This window comes from Ambystoma mexicanum, chromosome 14, assembly GCF_040938575.1.
Source record: "Ambystoma mexicanum isolate Mex_15411 chromosome 14, UKY_AmexF1_1, whole genome shotgun sequence".
Classification (NCBI taxonomy): Eukaryota; Metazoa; Chordata; class Amphibia; order Caudata; family Ambystomatidae; genus Ambystoma; species Ambystoma mexicanum.
Genome location: NC_090940.1, coordinates 372,606,722 through 372,620,804, shown reverse-complemented (window position 1 = coordinate 372,620,804; position 14,083 = coordinate 372,606,722). Strand labels below are relative to the sequence as shown.

Here is a 14,083-nt window from a genome sequence, read left to right as displayed (position 1 = left end):
TATTTCTGTTTTGCTGATACCAGTCAGCAGACTGCAACAGTAGTCCATTTTAGCACACATTATGGCTCTCGCCAAAGTTTCTGCATTAGCCTGGGAAATCATAGGTCTGAGGTGTGTGAAGAGTTTGAGATAATAGGCCGCACCAGATACCACACTTCCCACACGTGCTTTCATAGTGAGGTGTTGGTCCAGAATCACCCCTAGTGATTTGACTTTAAGGGTGTCTATTTTGACTTTGCCAAGGTGGAATTTACTGTACCTAGGGTCAAGCTTGGGAGATCCGACTGGGGGAATCCCACAATCATGAGCTCGGTTTTAGCTCTGTTTAATGCTAAGCCATTTTGCACCATCCAATTTGCGATACAAGTGTAGGCTTTGTGAATACACTCTTCATCTAGGGTGTGGTCTCCAGTCAAGGGGATGATACATTGTGTATCATCTGCAAAATTGGTGAACCAGATGTTTTCTTGCACCAGCATAGAGAAGGGGACATTGAAAATGTAAAAACAGGGCAAAAGGCTTGCTCCCTGCGGGACTCCATACTCAATCAGAATTGAATCTGCTTCAGCTATATCCAAACAAACACAACTAACTCGATTCTTAAGAAAAGAAGCTACCCACTGCGAGGCTTCGGGGAGAACGCAGTCACTTGTTCTAGCCTGGTGACCAACAACGTGTGGTCAAGCAGGTCGAATGCGGCTGAGAGGTCCAGCGATTTGTTTGTAGGCAACCCCGTCCAGGATTTTCATCAGAAAGGCCGAGTTTGTGATGAGCCTATAATTCAGAGGGTCCTCTTTGGGGAGGCCTGGATTTTTTTAATAGTGCTGTCACCCAGGAGCGTTTAAGTCCATCTGGTACAATGCTCTCTTTAAGAGAGGCGTTCACAAATTACAGAATAGCCTCTAGCAGTAATGGAGGGCATGTTTTAATAATGATGGCGGAAAAGGGGTCACCCCTACAGCTGGTTGTTTTCAGATGTTTCACCACCTCCGTCAATTCCTCCAGCATAGTAGGGGGAAATGAGAATTCCGGGACTGTGGGGCATCTGCTAAATGGGATGTTGCTTCTCCACCAACCCCCCCCCCCCGAATGCATTGGTCTTTTTAAGACCAATATTAGCCTTAATTCCCTGCAGTTTGACACCCATGTCATCTCGAATCGCCTGACACTATGCTTTATCTTTCACAACTTCGTTTACCTCAAGGACCGGTGTCAGTTCTTGCTCTGAGAATTTTAAAGAGCTCCCTGGCCTCTGACCTTGCTGCAGTGATCCTATCATTAAAGAAATTCTTCTTGGCTTCTAAGATGGCAGCTTTGATAGGCAAGGAGCAGGTCCAGGGAATGATGAATTTTCCATTTGAAATAATGTTTACGCATAAGTATTTTCAGTTCTTGCAGCGTGTGAGTAAACCAAGGTCTATTGGGGGAGCTGGTTTATGTTTTCTCACTTTCTCCGGGGCAAGTGATTTGTAATATTGTCAAAAGTTTTCGTGAGAATTTTAGAGAGTTCCTGAGCTGAATCTGGGAGCTGCTCGTTGGTCAAATGCATAACTAATGGAGAAATTGTTTCCAATGTAAGCAGTTTGGAATTACGGCCCTTTGTAGGCAGAGAGATTTTGCTTTTATGTTTCACTGGAAAGATTGAGCGAATAGCAAAGTTAACAAAGTAGTGGTCTGACCAGGGACAAGGCATAGTGGTTAAATCTATTATGGACACATTAACTGCTGCTAGCCAATCCAAGGTGTGTCCCAGATGGTGCGACGGGTGACTATGATTTTGTGCAAAGCCCATGCAATCCATAGTAGATTCCAGATCTGACCCTTTGGGATTATCTGGATGGCCAAGCCAGTGATTAAATCACCTAAAACAATGAAACTGGGTTTGAGAAATGCCATGAGGTGGTTGGATAGGGTGGTAGAAAAATCTTCAGCATGAGAAGGTGGCCTATGTAGAAGTAATAGATTAATGGTAGTCTCAGCATTTATGCTTATCTTGACCTGCAGGGATTCAATACCTTCAAGAATGTTAATTGAATTCCCCCAGATAGTGATATGCGAATTAAATATCAGCGTCACTCCCCCACCCCTCCCGGAGGCCCGATCCATTCTTAACAGAGTAAACTTCCGGAATTGCCAGATTAAGGGAGGGGCCCGCAGCACTATTTGCCCAAGTTTCAGTGAGGGCACAAATATCGATATCATGTTCTTCGATATGTGCTGCTATTTCGACAGTGTTTGATCATAGATCGGGTATTGAGTAAAAGACAGGACAAGTGACACAGCTGGATAAGTAACAGCAACTATGCCCTCCTGGTCCCTGCCCTCACCACTGTTGTCCCTCTGGACAGTGTTGAGACCATCGATGGATACAACACTGGACCGGTCAGACTGCGTGGTATAGGAGTCACCCCCTGCCGTAGGCATAGTGTTACTATGATTTTTGATTGATTCCTGTTTCAGTTCGCTATCCCCCATGTGTAACCCAGAGGTGTCCATACTAGAACATGCAATGACATTGTGTTTGTGCGAGAACACTTGTGGGGGTGCCACAACGACTAGAGCTGGCTCTGTGCTCGTACCATTGCTCCTCAAGGATAATGCAGTACCACAGTAATCGAGCACCAGGATTTTTTGTCTTTCTGCCTCAATTGCTGCCACCGCGGCCCGGTCTTCTCCTACGTTCCAGGCGGGCTCAGGCCCGGAACTCTCTGGCAGAACTCCCGGCACAGCCTGCCCTGCTGGTGTTGCAGCTCCCTCAGGCCGGTGGGTCCTCCCATCTCCGGCTCACCGTGGGGGAATCAAAAGGCCCCTGGGCCTCTCCCAGTCTCCTCCCCTGCTGCTGCTGCGATCCACCGTCGGCTCCTCTACCCAGGGAAGGCAAAGCACCTCCCCAACCGATGCAGCAACCCGCCGGTTCGTTTAGTGTGCCCTGGGCGGAGAGGCCCCCCCGTGGTCCCTCTGATAATGGGCCGGCAGCTCCCGCCAGGCAGCCCGCCTCCACCCCCTGTTGCGGTTTTCCTTCTGTGCCTGAAAGGCGGGCTGGCACGGCCAATTTCGGCATGCAGCCATGGCTCCCAGCCCTCTGGCCTCGCCACTCCTCTCCTTCCGGGGGATGGTGGCGCCTCTCTGGGTATGGGTCGCTCTTGGAGCCCTGATCCGCTAAAGCCCTGCTGACTCCACTAAGCCGCGTGGGTGTCCTCAAAGGTGGCTCCGTTCTGCTCCCGCGGCAGCGGTTAGCTTCGCACGCAGCGAGGAGACACTTTCTCAGCTTTTGTGCTCATGGGGGTTGGGAGCTCTGCTTTCAGGGTCCTACCCCTACGGCGGCCATCTTGGATGTCAATAGAATATTTTTTTATTCTTCCATTGTATTGGTAATGAAGCCATTCTCTCTAAATGAAATAAACTGTGTGCACAACTTGGGGGTCAGCGTTGAAAGATCGGATATGCATAAAAGTGTCCTGCAGCCCAACCGTGCAAGACTCACCCCCCCCCCCCCCATCCCACTTTAATCGATTTGATGGCTGCTTGAACCTTCAAGAGTCATTTGTAAATCTAGTCTGTCCAAGGAAGGAAGTTGTATGTCCCACAGGAAAGCCTCCTGAAGATTCCCTGATGTTCGACTAGTATGTTTTTTAATAGAATGTGCAATTAGCAGGTCTCCTCCCCAATGGCTTTTTTATACATTATATATGTTGCGGGCTCTAAGCCCCCTAAGCATATTTGCCAGCATCCGGTCATCACATTCAGTTTTGATCTAGAGTTTTGGGAAGGTAAGCAAAAAGTCTTTATCAGCCAGCTTAGCATAAATAAACCCAGTTGGTCCTTGGCAGCTTTCAGTTTCCACCAGTTCTAGCAAGCAGGGGTAGGGAGTCATGGGTGCCACCTCCTGCTTGATGTCTTAATATATCAGATTCAGCTGGCGTAGATGCCTTGAGTATTGCAGCTCACATAGCCATCAGCGGCCCCTGTAAGAATGCCTAAAACCATGGTGGTGGATGGCTTTACTAGTGGAGTTAGGCGGCTGTGACAATTTTTTTGAAAGAGCTTGTTTCAGGACTGGATCCTTCAGCAGAACCCTCTGGAATTACTGCCCTTTCCTTCCAAAAGAGACCCAGAATTTTGCAACGTCAGTACAACTGACATGTGGTCAGATAGAAGGATTTGACCAAATATGGAAGACTCCACTTGGCCCAACATCGGCACACTTGCAAAGACACAATCTAGGAGGGAAAATGTTCAGTATATTCTGCCTCAAAGCAGTGCACCACCCCCTCCTCCATCACGTGGTCTTCCACCGTTATGGTTACCCACTTTAGTCTACCTCCATTGATTCCACGCCCCTTCATCTAGCCTCTTCCTCACCACCATGAGAGGAGTTTATTGCTCTTTAGAGCCTCTTCCTTAATTGTGATTTTGTGCACAGAGTTCTCCCAAGTGAAGTGAAACGCAAAGGGGAAAACGCTATCAGTAGATCACCTGACATTAGGGCCTCATCACGAATTCCGCAGAAATACCACTGAACTAATGTCAAAAAGTTAACGTCACTTGGTCCAATAGGTTTACCACGGGATAAAAAGTGGCGGCATTGGCAGTGTAATTGCACATTTTCGAAGTACATAGGATTACATAGGACTCCATGGGGTTTTTGGCGGAACTACTACCGGCGGTAGTTCTGGCAACAATTGGCGGTAGGGTGTCAGCTTTTTGCTCGAGGTAAATCCTCTACACCACTGCCAATCGGATTGTGGGAATGGGTCGGTAACGGAATTACTGCTGCATTCCAACCAATTTTTCTGCACCACTGACCTTGTAATGAGGCCCATGGTAGGTTCTCTAGTAATCATTCGCGAACCCTCCTATTCACCAGCATGCTCTGTGCTAGGCCATGAAACCGCGTGGTCTGTGCTAGGTCATGAAACAGTAGTAGTTAGCTTACTTCAAAGTTTAGCCGTGCTTTTATTTTTCCTGACTCTAAGGATTTTCCGCCATCACATAGGAAGCAAGCTTCCTCATTGTCTTGGCCAGTTTAAACTTCTGGCAATTCTGGGGCCACGCCCTGGGGGCCCAGTCCATAATCAGAGCCTCACAGTAGAACACCAGGTCTCTGCCATAGCCTGAAGCACCTCCGTTTAGATGGGTCTGGTGGATCCTCTTTGTGCCACCTCCACCCCCCCCCCCCCCCCCCCCCCCCCCAGGACCAATTCTGTGGAATATATCCTTTCATTCACTTTACATAAAACTACTCTCCTCAGCCAAGGAATGGATGAAGCCATCCTTATGCAGATGTAGATGGGGCTGCATATAATTCATCCATTGCCCTTTTATCAACTCCAGGCCTTAATAAGTGGTCATTGGCCAGGGACCGACCTACTTTTGAGCAAAAAGCTATATCTCCCCCTTCTGAATGCTGAGAGCAAATCAACCTGATGTAATATTAGCAGCCGGTTCGACCAGCAGCAGGTGCTTATGTCTCCTTTGAATGGTGCCCCTTCCCTTCTTTCATGCAACAAGGCCAACCTTGTAGTTCAAGATGTACAGTTTACCAAAATCCTCCATTTCCAATAACACATGCTGGTGCGATTCCTCTCTAGTATATATCGTAAGGAGCCTGAAAAACCACTCCAGCGGTGTTAGGGGACTTGATAAATGGCAGGCTCCTTACGGTATATACTACAGGGGAAATCGCATCAGCATTTGGCATTGGAAATGGGGGACTTTGGGAAACGGTACACCTTGAACTGCAAGGATGGCCTAGCAGATGGAGTCCCTCACTTGCGATGGTGGACTGCTTTTGTTGGGTGATCCAGGGGTTGAGCACACATTACCTTTCAAGGTGTAGATGTGGCTCACCTTCGGAAGGGAGGCCCTCATCAGCATCTCCCACCACTTAATTCGACTTGCCTTAGGAGGACCCCTGCAGCAGCCATCCAGCACCACCGCCCAGGGAAAAGGATCCATGCCGTGACCACCAGCCAGAGTCTCCCCTCTAAACAGATCGGGCCAAAATGGGCAAAACACTCCACGACTCTGGGGGGCTCCAGGCACCAGACTCCAGATTATTTTTAAAAAGGGAGCTTCACCCGGCAGTTAAACCCACTTGTGCCAACACCACCATGAATTTGTACTCAACCCTTGGATCCCCCAACAAAGGAACGCAACCATGGCAAGTGAGTGACTATCTGCCACACCGTAAACTTGTGTGAGGGAGGCAGACGAAGGGGCAAACAATTGCTGCACATCCTTGCAGGGTAATAGAACTGCTCCCAGCAACCCTGGTGTCATGAGTGTACCTTGGCAAAACTCTGAAGGTCACAGTCACCGATTCTCTGGGGATGCAGAAGTAATTTGTGTATGGGCACTGGCGGCTGATTGAAATTTGGGTGGGTTCTCACACCATCACCACAGAGGTCCAGCAACTCCAAAATCTTCTGCCCCCCACTCAATACCTTCCCCCCTCATTTCTGCCAAGACTTGATCCAACTTCTTGCCATTAAATGCGCCAAACGGGATCTGCTCAAGAGGCCATCATACCCCACTGGCCATGCACCCTGGAACAGACTTAAGTAGTGTAAAAACACTTTTCTGCGAAGCCTCTCGCAATAGGGAATCTTACAATTCTGTTGCTACTGGACATAACCACGTGCAACTAAGGCTCACACGGGGAATGCTCACCTTTCAGCCAATCACAAAGATCCCTAAAAAGGAAGGAGCAACATCGCCGAAGCAGAAGTGCATTTATCCATCATTTTAACCAACCACTATCCACACAGACAGCATGTGCTTCACCTGGTGTCGCTAAAAAGGTGACACCTTTGAGCCAAAACTGAAAAAAGGTGAGGAAGCGATGAGTGCATTGAGCCTCAAAATGGTTAAATACAATTAAACTATGAATTGCTGTGGCACAAGAGTGTGCATGTCCAGAGGTAGGCGATTGTTCAGGCAGCTCCTCCTATCAAAATATAACTAGATCATACCAACATACGGCGTGAAGGAGAAAAAGGCAAGACCATAACAAACCCAATGGAAATCTAGCTTTTCCAGAGTAGAGCATGTTACAGTGCTGTTTGTGGAATAAAGGACTGCATAAAAGGTTGTCTGACATGTAAAATGTTCTTTGATGCCATCAGAAGTCTAATACAATAACTATCATACACCTACCCAGTTTCATCACATAGCTCCAGCTTGGAACAAAAAAGTTCATCCACTGCCAGTTGAATCAGGTCTCGATGAGGAATTTCATGTGGAGGACTGAAAGAAAGAATTTGGTGAACTTTTTACATAGATTTTCTATACCTGCAAGCAAAACTAATCTTTTCAACAACCCCAATCCTCCCCACCTTTCGGAAACTAGTTTCCATCAGTACAAAGATTTCACACTCCAGAGAAACAGACTAGCTACAGGGCAAGCAGCACTTAATATTTATGTGACTTTTAGAAAACCGGCTAGGATAAAGCATTGCCTAAATTGCAGGCTAAGCAAAGGCTGAAAATTGTCTGCTTTTGACTTGTAGAGTAATGTGGGCATCTCTAAGCATATTATACGCAAGGTGGTCATAAAATACAAGACACGATCAGTTTCAAACGGTAGATTGTGATCAGCAGATTAGTGTTAAACATCCACATGAAGGAATATGAACATTCAGCCAATTCTCTGTTTGCAAAGAATCCTATGGCTTACCAATGGAAAGATAAGACTTACCAGTCATAGCCCTGTATATCATAGTAACAGTGCAATTCTTACGAGTGCTCAACAAACAAGACTCCCAGCCACCTTAGAACAAAATTGGAATGCACTGCAATTTCCATGTGGCTGCTTCACTGTAAACGCCCAATGCGAGAAAGCCAGCATGACAATTAGTAAATACATTTCCCTCACAATATGACATGCACTGGGCTAGGTAATGAAATTCACACTACTTTCCTTTTCACTTCCTCTTGTAAAGCCTACATTATCTGCATATTATGCACGTGCCTATACACAGAAGAAATCTATAACAGATGCAGTTGTTTAAGAGATAATAATGGAATGAAGGCTGAAAGAGATAAACGAATAACACCCCCACATGATCTTGTAAAGCACCACTTCCCAACAAGGACACTAAATATACTAGTGGACCAACCCCTATTGTTTCTAGTGCCCGATAGGGGAACGTTTTAAAGGGGCAATTGTTTTGGTCACTAGGCAATAAGCAAAATCATACAAAATTCATTAGCAGAGTTGTTATTAAATGTTCTTGATTAACAATGTTTTACTAATATTTTTTCACGCCTTGAGAAGTTACTTGTACAATACAAATATAAATGAACAACAATGCAGCAGTTGTGTGTACCACTGAAGTAAGACATAAGTGAGATAAGTTAGACCGTGCAAGCTCTTTAGAATTCCACTAGACCTGCAGGTCGAGTTACTTAGTTTACCCACTCGACCAAAGAGAAGTGCATTAGACCCATGGCAACAAATTTAAATGTGCTTTCTGTAAAATTGTGCATGTCACCACAATGCTACTTTAGTTTGGCACACTGCTGCCACGCAGAGGCGAGCCCTGCACAGTGAAACATTTGACATTTACTGTAAACAAAGTAAAGTTTAAATAAAGTAAAGTTTAAAACATCTCCTGCAAATGGTACTGGTCCTTCTTAAAATCTACTAGACTATGTGAGTGGGCGAAAATACTTTGTGAGCCCCGGATGAGTGTCTATAAAAGGTTAGCTGCAAGAATGGATACAAATAGATGTGACAAAAAGCCTCTAAAAACAGTTTGGCCAGCTCTCTACGCTGCAGGTGCTAGTATATACTGTAATCATGATCCTAGAGCAAAGCGTGTACTGGAGGCCAACTACAGTGATGGTAGTACAATAGATCTATAGATGTACAGAAGGGATGGACTACTGATCGCTGGTATGCGTAAACAACTAGTTGGCTTTGTCTATTCATTATGTAAGAGGAAAGAAAGCAAGAGACTAAGCAGAGTGGATGGTGTAGCAGGCAGAGAACTGGGGAAACTAGGTGGAATATTGTAGTTAGTGACCATCTCACTTTCAGAGTAGATGGTATAAAGCAAATGTCTGATGAGAAAGCAAGTCAAGGAGTATGGGATCGGCTCATGAGTTGAGCACCAGTTGCAGGCTGCATGTAACCAATACAGGGACCGAAAGTGAGATTGGATAAGGAGGTTCTAAAACCAGCTCCTAGGTATCCAGCATTAACCAGTGATCAGGAGCTGGCACTACAGAAACAGGAGCTAGTGCATAGTGTTCTGCAAAACATCCGCCCAAGATGCAAACTTGTTATTTTGTGTGTTCTCCCTCTCCCTCCCCCCCTCTTCTCCCTCCCTCCCTCCCTCCCGCCCGCTCTCCCTCCCTCCCTCCCGCTCAAACTCCCTCCCTCTTGAACTTGCAGTGCACAGAGAAAAGAGAGTCCAGGGAGCCCTGAAGGCAACAGAGGAATGCAGGGTGATCAATCTGTGCTTTCATTGAACACGGCAACTTAAATTGCTAGGTTTGCTACACAAGTGCCAATTTCTGTAGATTTGCTAATTAATTACATAGCAAATTGCTACGTAACGCTGCTTATGTTATGCCTTGCACCAGTAAAGCGTACAATCCCAGATATATACAAAAGTGCAACATGTTGGTCCTTGAACTTAGTGCCATATTGGGTAGTGACGCAAAAAGGAATTTGGAGTTTTAAAAGCATATTTTGCTCAAATCTGATTTTTGTAAAAGAAAATTTTGTATTTGATCTTTATCAACATCATTTATTGCAACATCCATGCATAACTGCGTACTCGCTGCATCATACTAATTCCTAATACCCAGCCTTAATGGACACAAGAGGAAACCTCATCCAGAAAGGTCACCAGTTTCCTGGCTAGCAGAAAACCTAATCCCACCAATTTCCATACTGGGTGTTTAACACACGCACACGCACACACAAGGGCACCATTCATTTCACCATCTATGCCAATCCACATACACTCCACTGCCACCAGCATCCACCAATCACATACTGACCCTCTGCAGTGCACCCATTCCCGAAAACAAGTCCCTATCAACAGAATCCGCAAACATACCACAGCCTCCACCACTCCTACCCCACACCCATTCACAAAGTATTGTGTCATTACTAACCTAACTGCAACTTTTTCACAACATTGACCCTACTTCAACAATTCAGCAGACACCATAGTAACCAAGCACAAACAAGGTGCACTTTTATCAGATCCTCTGCCATACTAACAGTATGCAAACCCAGCACCCAGTGCCCACACTGCATTACTTTTCACAGCACCATCACCAAGTACCCATCAAAAACTTTACCATGTTGTAACTGTGTGCTCACCTGCAAAACGAAACATGCACACATGGCAGCTCACTTCTCCTGCTCGATTGCGTCTCAAATGTGCTACACACCGAATATTTACAGGACACCACCCTCTAAGTGCTGAAGAAACCAAAATGCATTACTGCTGTGTGTGTCCTAAAGTCTTAGCCTCTTGAGTGCATGGCCTACAGCCTTCTGCCATGCACCCAACAGTCTAGGCCTTCTACACTCTCACTGCTACATAATGGCACCATCCATTTCACCAAGTTCGACTAGCCATATACACAGCACTACCACCGGCACTCCTACCCAACCTGCACACCGCCATGTAACTATGCAGCAACAAATTGCACCAGTTACCATAATGTAGAAAGAAAACACCCTCTCCTGCACTCCTCTGCACTTTCATTCACATACTATGGCCGTCCCCACTTCAAGTCCCAAACTATTGTGTCAGTGCCAAACTACCCACAATCAGTTTGCAAGACTGCCCTACTGCAACCAATGTGCACACACAGCACTATGCAAGCACCACCCTGTACCGGATGCACACCCACACTTGCGTTACTGCGGTGAGTATGCTAAAGCCCTACCCTCTTCAGTGCATGCCCTACAATATATGGCCTTCACCCATGCACCCAATACTCTAATCCTTCCACAGACCCAACATAAGTTCCAGCACCCATGCATGCCACCATGTGCCCAACAGCCGCATTTCATTCTGCATAGAACAACCACCCGCACTCCCATCCAACCTATGTCATGTGCACTTCATTCCCCTTCTAAAATTGCTGTAGCACCACTCACACGCCTTGCCGCTGTACGTGCGAAAACTGCAGGCACTCCTCCGTCTTCTTCTACCTACATATGTCACATGAACCACCTCACTTCCCCATCCGTTCCCTCCCTTTTTGCCACCAACACATAGCGTACAGTACATTTTCTAGACCCTTCCGCCGCCGCCGCACTGTCCTCCGATACACCATGGCAGCGTTTCCCAAAAACGTTGACGCACACCACGCTTCCCTCCAGCCAACCACCGGCCAATGACACTTCGGTCCGCGGAGCGAACAGGGAAATGGGGCAGTGGAGAAGACAAAGATATCACTAATTTTTTGGGATGTACATTTCAGTAATTTGCAGCAAAAGTACTGCTCAGATTTCCACCAAACATACGCCTTTTGACCCAAGCCCCCGCCACAAATTTGGTGACAATCCGTCCAGGCTGAAGCTGTGAGCAAAGTTTTTCCCCCATTCAGTATATGGGGAAGAAAAAAAGAAATTTGGGCCCCCCCCCCATAACTTTGCCCCTCTCCTCCCTCAACTTGGCAAAATAATTCAGAGCCGGCCATATACTTTTTTTGTAACGTTTGATGAGGATTCCTCCAGGGGGAGCGAAGTTATAAGCAGCCGAAAAAAAGTTTAGCAACTTAACCGTAACTACATGCCGCTACCGCATCCCGTGTAATATGACAATGCATTACTTACCGTAAAAGCATTTCTGATGGTTGCATCTGCTTAGATTCACATGCTGTGCATAGTCCGACATCCAGTGGTCACTGCGGAGTATTGCATTTTGTTGTTCGTAGTCGAAAAAGGGACGTCGGCAAGGCGTGTCTGTAACACTATCCCTATAGTGACGTGCGGTGTACCCACAATCCCTCACGCGTCGAGGTCCCTCTGTTTGTATTTTTTCTGCCTTGAGGGCGCCTTCTAGGCATGAGGGAGTACAGAAAAGAGATATAAAAAGATGTCTATGTTCCTTCCATCCGAGCGGGGAGGAAGGGTGGGCGCATGTGAATCTAAGCAGATACAACCATCAGAAATGCTTTTACGGTAAGTAATGCATGGTCTTCTGATGTTTGTTAATCTGCTCAGAATCACATGCTGTGCATAGACTAACAAGCAGTACCCAGGGGTTGGAGGTGGGTTGTGAGAAGGAACAGTAGAGAAAAGATGTCTTAATACTACTTGTCCCACCTGGGAATCAGATCTAGAGTGAGCATCTAGACAGTAGTGTTTTGTAAAGGTGTGTACAGAACTCCAGGTTGCCACTTTGCAAATGGACTCGAGGGGAACATTTGCAATGAATGCTATGGGTGACCCAGTGCCTCGAGTAGAGTGTGCTCTTGGCGTGAAGGGTAGTTCTCTCTTAGCAAGAGAGAAACAGAGTGATGCATTGAACAATCCATCTAGATATAGTGGACTTTGAGGTTGCATCCCCTTCTCTTCCTGCTGCCACCGAGACAAAGAACTGATTAGTCTTTCTAAGTGGTCTAGTTCTTTCCATATAAAACATGACAGCTCTGCGCACATCAAATGTATGCAGGCTTTTTTCTCCCAAATTTGAAGGGTTTTGAAAGAACGTTGGTAGTTCTATTGACTGGTTGACATGGAATTTCGAGATGAATTTCGGTGCAAACCTCGGGTGTGTGCGTAGAACCACTTTATATTTGTGAACTGTTACAAAGGGGGTCTAGAACAGAAAGAGCCTGCAGTTCACTTACTCTCCAAATGGAGGTGATAGCTATTAGGAAAGCAGCCTTAAGAGTGAGGTCCTTAAGAGTTGCCTTGTGCATGGGTTCAAAGGGTGAGCCCATGAGCCTGGTAAGTACCACATTTAGGTCCCAGCCGGGAGCTGAGTTTGCCATCGGAGGGTGTATTCTCTTTACCCCCTCCATGAAAGCTTTGATAACTGGGACTTTCCACCATGACACTAAGTTGGGAAGTGGTGTATGCAGAAAGTGCCGCTAGGTGGACTTTAATAGAATTGAACACTAGACCGGAGTCCAGTAAATGGGTCAGGTACAGAACAATGTGCGTGGGGGAGCAGTCAACCGGGTTGATGCTTCTTCCTCTACACCAGATGACAAATCTCTTCCATTTGCTAGAATAACAGTGACGAGTGTTAGGCTTTCTAGCCTCCCTGAGGATGTCCATGCATCTCTGCGGGAGCTGTAAATGTCCAAATTCTATGATCTCAGGAGCCAGGCTGCTAAGTTCATGGTCTGAGGGCATGGATGCAGTGTCCTGCCCTTGTCCTGTGACAGCATGTTGTACGGGCAGGGAAGTTTCACTGGAGGAGATAGAGACATCTCCATCAAGTGAGCGAACCATGGCTGCCGGGCCCACATAGGGGCCACTAGTATCAAGGTAACTTGTTCCTGGTGCATCTTGTGCACAATCTTGTTGAGACGGGGAGTCTGGGGGAAAAGCATAAACAAATTTCCCTGACCATGGAATCGATAGACCGTTCCCCTTGGATTGGTTCTGGGGGTACCTGGAGGCGTAATCTTGGCATTGTGAGTTCTCCAGAGTTGCGAACAGGTCTATTTCTGGGAATCCCCATTGTGTGAAAATGTCGAAGACGATGTCTTCGTGTAACCGCCATTCGTACTCTGAGGGCAGAGGGAAGTCTGTGCTGAGTTCATCTGCTAGCAGATTGAGTTCCCCTGGTACATGTTGTGACAGTAGGAACATGTGTTTGAGAACCCACTTCCAGATGTTCTGGGACAGTTTGGACAGTCCTGGAGAGTGAGTGCCCCCTTGATTGTTGAGGTAGTACATGGCTGTGGTGCTGTCCGTGAGGACCATCACTATCTTCCCTTGTAGGTGTGCCTGGAAGGCTTTTAGTGCCTTGAACACAGCCAGTAGCTCCAGTAAGTGTATGTGCTTGGATGCTACGCTCGGAGTCCACACTCCGTGAGCAGTCAGATGGGATAGGTGAGCCCCCCATCCTGTGAGGGATGCGTCTGGTCA

The 14,083-nt window shown here is 46.8% G+C and overlaps 1 protein-coding gene across 9 annotated transcripts in view; it reads right to left on the bottom strand.

The window, feature by feature from the left end:
- C14H14orf28 (chromosome 14 C14orf28 homolog) overlaps positions 1–14,083 on the bottom strand; it is a 337,224-nt gene that overhangs the window by 251,005 nt on the left and 72,136 nt on the right. For all 9 annotated transcript variants that reach the window (XM_069637481.1, XM_069637483.1, XM_069637479.1 and 6 more), the window contains one exon: positions 7,159–7,248. In XM_069637481.1, the coding sequence (XP_069493582.1) occupies positions 7,159–7,248 (90 nt within the window). The remainder of the gene's footprint in view (positions 1–7,158; positions 7,249–14,083) is intronic.